The following is a 5,400-nucleotide window of genomic DNA, read 5'->3' as shown; positions in this document are numbered from 1 at the left end:
CTGCCTCCGTGTGTGTGTCAGCAGGGCAACCCTTGGAAGATTAACTGTAAAATAAATCCCGTCCTGACTTTTCACAGTGCATTTAAGGAGATCTGAGAGCTGTGCAGAGAGCGTGAAACACCACACCACGATCACTGCCTACCTGAGGAGAGATTCTGTAGAGCAGCCAGCCTCGGGAACACTTTGGGTGAACTTTGGTGCTCCCACTGTCTTTACAAGCAGAAATAGATGGATTTCTTTTAATATTTTTATTAGTCATCCTTTTTTTTTAAAGTAAAATTGTGTGTTTATGTTTGAGTTCACTTGGTACTGTGGGATAAACTGATTAAAATGATTACCAGTCAGAAATATGTTTGTTATTGTCAGTAGAGTGCAAGTCTGTGAAATCTAATTCATCGTATACATCTGTGTTTAATACTTGTTTTCTCTAATCTCTCTATTTTCTAGAATGTAATCGGTGTGGTTATTGGCAAAACAGATGTCAGAGGCTTTCCCGACAGAAAAAGTACAGTCCCTTTTCGCTGTTTTTACTTCATTTTCTTATATGGTATAATTTGGCATGTATGACCGACATCAATATTTAAATGATAAACAGACTCCTGAGTGTAAAATGTATAGAATAAAAATGTGCAAGAAAAATCTGTGGGTTTGGGAACCAAGTTGAAAGAGTCTTGCTAAACCTCATCAATGAGTTTGGAAAAACTCCGTCACGGGAGTGTTTGAAGGTCTGAAGAGGTGGTACCAATATGAACCCACCTTTAGATAAACGCTCTGGAATTGGTCTGGTCCCTTCACATTCAGTCTCTCTTAAACCAGGAATGTTACAGAGGTGTTTTGAAGAGTCAGATGAGTCATTTTTGGTCTGAGTAGCACCAGCTTCATCTTGTCGTGCACTCCTAAAGCAAAAATGGGAATAATATGTTGTTAATACAGCATTAGTTGGGAATTGAAATCACATATCTACGGGTCAGGGAGGGTACAAATGCTCTTAGGAAGCATCTCTGGTCCCAGGGAGCCATTCCAGCTCTGGGTGACACGCTCAGCTATTCTGCTGGTGTCGTGCTGAGCTGCCCCAGTGGTGGGTTTTTAGAAGGAAGTCCCCATCGTCACCAGAAACGATTCTACATTGTCTGAAAACGCAGTGGTTGTGTTTATGCCTTTGGAACTACAGTCAGGTTACACTCACTGTGTGGATCACTGCATGGTTTTCATTGGTGATTTGTGATTATTTGTGGGGGGGATGGTACCGGTAAAACCACGGCACGGGTTGGAGCCATCCCCCTTCAGGAACACTGCACGGTGGGTTTACTGGTCTGTCTGCTGACCCCTGGTTCTACTCGCCAACTTGAGGCTAGGAAACTCAGGGCAAAATCTTGGAAAGCCTCGTTTCTATCCATATATTCCAGGCTGAAATCAAGCGGTGCTGAGGAATTGTAACGGTGCCGTTTGTGTTTGCAGACATAGGGTCTGAAAGATTCACTTTCAGCTTCACTATTCGGGACTCACCGAGTTACTTCGTCAACGTGAGCTCCTGGGGCAGAGAAGGATATATCAGAACACTTTCGGAAAGCTTCAGAGTTGGTGACTGTGGTAAGTTGGAGTTTCTTCTTAACGTGTTTCTCTTTGAACACTGGGTTTTTTCCCCAGTAAATCAGTGTTATGTGTTTGTGGTTTTGTTATCTTTCCTCTGAGGACTCAGAAAAGTGTCTAATTAGAAACAAACTGTGCAGTTACGTTAAATATAACGGGGAAAGGAATAAGACTTCAAGGATTTAAATTCAAAACCAGTAAATATGTCAACAAAAAGACCAGATACAAATCCACCAAATGCACCAACCAGAACTTACCTATAATTGATCTTAATTCTTACATTATATTCAGTTCTTATAAATTACGGAAAACAAGCTTGGGGTTTGTGTTCAGTTAGAGATATGAGTGTGGTTGCTCAAGAAAACCCAGCGAACCCCTTGTCTTTATTTACAGGCTGAGCTTTTCTCTTGCAAAGTTAATTGAAAGACTTTGCTGCTAGATCCGTGGGTTTGGGTAAAACCTGTGACTATGCAGAGCATAAAAGAGCTCAGCAGCGTTTTGTTTCCATTGACTGTCCTGAGGACTCCCTGGGACTAGGGCTGTGACGTGAGCTGCCTGGACAGATGTGGGTTTCAGTATGAAAACAGTGGGCAGTGGTTATTGCCTGTGCCTTTTCCTTTCCCTATCGACCTGGAAACCAGCTGTTCTTAGAAGGCACCTCTCTTTAGATGTATCTATACTCAGTTTTCTAACGTTACTTATCAATGTTTTATCTTAGTTACAATTGAAAATCCATTAGTTCAATCAAAGGAAATGGAAAGGGAAGAAAAATTCAGCCCCGTAACCCCCAGGTAAGTTTAAAGCAGAGACCAGCAGTTCTCTTCCGAAAGATCGACGTTAACTGTTGGGCTGGTTGGCAGCCGGGTACAGCAGCATGAAACTGCCGGAAGTGTTTGGGGTTGGTCGTCTTCCACAGTGGTACTGTCCTCTGCCTTCAGCCTCGTGTGGGCAGGTAATCTCCACAGAGACTGTGTTTCTCGGTACATGCTCTTTGGAGTTTGGCCATAAAGGAGTAAATCAGGCTTATTTTCTCACGTGAATTGAATTACCAGTCCACACTGGTGCTGGACTGGTGGGTGCAGTGCTGATTGATGTGATTTGTTCTGTCCATACTATCTAGTTGCTACAAATTACTGCTCAGTGAGAACCACTCAGTGGTCAAAACATCTTCCTGTTACGAAATGGACACCGCGCTGCTTTCTCTGTTGCATCTGCCCGTCAAGGACCCTCAGGATTATTATTCACTGGGCGATATCGTGGCTAATGGACAAAGCCTCAACGGCAGAATCCTTAACGTGCTGGCGGCTGTAATGTCAGTAAGTCATGGAGCTACAGCAGAGCGGTGCTCTTCTGTGGTACCGCGGGTAACTTAATTCACCTAAGCATGACTGCGGACTCACAGCGGACAGGAATCGCTGGGTTTGCTTGTTTAGGTTGGCCCCCACTTCAGCTGGGTGACAACAATTGTACGAGATTGTCATTGACAGGAAGGGGGGAAGTTAAGGGAATGGAAATGCCTCTTTCTGAAATCGTGCCCGTGCAAGCAGTGGGAAAACTGCAGATCAGTAAACCACAAATTAGTACAAAATAAAATGTGTCCCTTTATCTTGAAGTAAAATTCCTATTACTAAACTTCTAGTGGCGTATAAGTTTTCTTTCAATGGTGTACAGGGGTTTTTCCGCCCTTTTAAACTCTTTCATTTTCCTAGGTTATCGCTTTTGTTCTTCCAAACCCTTAGCAGAGACAAAGTGACTGTTTCTCCTTCTTCTTAAAGGTTGGGGAGCCAAAGTATTTTCTGACCGCAGACAAGAGAAAAGGTCAGAGGTGTGAAGTAAAGCTGTATGATGAAACAGAGATGTCTTTTCCAATAATATGGTAAAATGTCTTTTAATTCATTAAAATGCTCCAATTAACACAAGAGCAGGGAAAGTAATGGAGCATAATACCTGTTTTTAATTTAAATGTGATGCTATTTGTGTGGCAATTTGATGAGGCAGCACTATGTGTTCCGCGAAGTCCCCTTGTACCTGCTGTCTGGGTGCAGGACTTGCTGACAGACCGCTCGCTCACACGTGGCACAGTGAAGCTGAGTTCCCAACAGCACATTTCTTAGTGGGGGAATCTGAACGAATTCAGGAAAGGGCACTTAAAACCAGGGGCAAAGGCAGTAAATGTTCTCTGCAAACTACAGGGAGGGGAAAGAGGAAGAAGCTTCATTTTTACAGGCAGGCAAATAAACAAGTGGAATGGAATTAGGCTGAGATAGTTTTGAGATGTTCAGAATAGCACAGAAATATTTGGATGCTTCTTTGCCCACGTTGTCAAAGCATATCCCGTTCACAGGCATGACTACCCGTATACCATTTATGCCTTTTTACTTAGCAACTTTGCATTTTGCCAGCAGTTTGTTCGATAGACTCGTTGTTTGTCCCTGTGCAAAGGTCTGTGGGTGTCTGTTTGCACCTTTGGTCAAAATGACCTTTGTGCCCTAGACAGAGACACCAAGACAGCACTGCGCTCTGCGCCCGAGTCAGAAACGGCGATACCGTTCCGTGTAGTTGTAACACAGCTAAGGGATGCACACAAACAGTAATACACACCTACGGCACGAAGTTTTCTAGCCCTGGAGCTGCCCCCACTGCTGGTTGGCAGCAGCAGCTCCAATGATAGTCTCGTTCCAGTGCTGGTACGCAGCGATATTGAGCTGAACCCTTCCCGAGCACTCAGGAAGAGTGAGAAGTAGAGGGTCAGGAAATCCTAGGCAGAGAGTTAGGAAATCCTCGAGCAGCAGCAGCAGACCTCAGGATGTGAAACTATATCAGTATATAGATGACATCCTGGTTGGAGGAAACTCCCCTGAAGCTGTGGGAGCAGCACAGCCAGCGCCAGCAGCAACAGCAGCAGCAGCAGCAGCAGCACTGCAGTGAAGATAATTCAGAGCCTTCAGTAAAGCAGTGGCTGAGCAATGCTAGGTGGAAAGCAGATATCTTCAATCTTTTTTTCAAGGATTAAGCAAAAAAATTGGTGCTTTGGCATGTTCTTGCCATCCACACTCGGGAGGAGCTGAATGAGGTTTTCCCAAGGGGCCTCACCCACAGCTCATCATTTAGGAGGGACACCCTGCCCTCACCCCAGTCTCGTCACAAGGGTGCTGGGGTTGGAAAGCCATCTGAACCCCTGGCCTGGGGACCTGAGCCATCGCCTTGCTCCCACCAAAAGGCTCACTGGTATGCAGTTATTTAACCATGATTTGCTTCAGTTAGAAATGGCTTTTGCCAAAGCTCTGACATGCACACGCTGTTTTTCCAGGTACATTCTGCATTTAATAATTTCGAACAATCCAATAGCCCTCTATTTTATCCTGCTCAGCGTGGGATAAAACAGGGGCTGGACTAGACCGTCCATAAAGCCCCCTGGCTGCCCGCAGTCTAGGCGTCTGCGGATACAGATGGCATTCCGTTTGTGTGCGCACCTAGCAAAGGAGCTGCGTCTCCTTCGGCCAACGTAACCCTGTCATTTCACAGTTCAGTCCTAAACTGCTTGAGTGCTGTTTCAGAAATGGTTTGATAACTTAACTTCTTTTAATTTAGTTGGGATAACGAGTCCATCCAGCTTGCACAGAGTTGGGTCCCACGAGAAACAGGTACAACAGTCTGTTCTTTATGGTTTCACCCTCATTCTTCACGTGATGCTTATTCTGCAGTAACGGGGTGGGGTTTTGTGCGCAGTGATATTTGCAGCAGACGTCAGAATCAATTTTGACAAGTTTAGGAACTGTATGACTGCAACGGTGATATCCAAAACCATCA

The 5,400-nt window shown here is 44.7% G+C and overlaps 1 protein-coding gene across 1 annotated transcript; it reads left to right on the top strand.

Moving 5' to 3' along the window:
* Positions 1 to 447: 447 nt before the first annotated feature.
* On the top strand, positions 448 to 5,396 carry LOC104500998 (meiosis-specific with OB domain-containing protein-like; the record flags this gene model as incomplete). Its single annotated transcript, XM_010144732.1, has 7 exons — positions 448 to 505; positions 1,459 to 1,590; positions 2,309 to 2,381; positions 2,711 to 2,906; positions 3,366 to 3,466; positions 5,182 to 5,234; positions 5,320 to 5,396. Coding segments are annotated over 7 exons (690 nt in total), but the record flags the coding sequence as incomplete, so codon positions are not given.
* Positions 5,397 to 5,400: the final 4 nt, after the last annotated feature.

The sequence above is a fragment of the Buceros rhinoceros genome, unplaced genomic scaffold, assembly GCF_000710305.1.
Source record: "Buceros rhinoceros silvestris isolate BGI_N320 unplaced genomic scaffold, ASM71030v1 scaffold34281, whole genome shotgun sequence".
NCBI classification, from domain to species: Eukaryota; Metazoa; Chordata; class Aves; order Bucerotiformes; family Bucerotidae; genus Buceros; species Buceros rhinoceros.
This window is presented reverse-complemented; position numbering and strand designations above follow the sequence as displayed.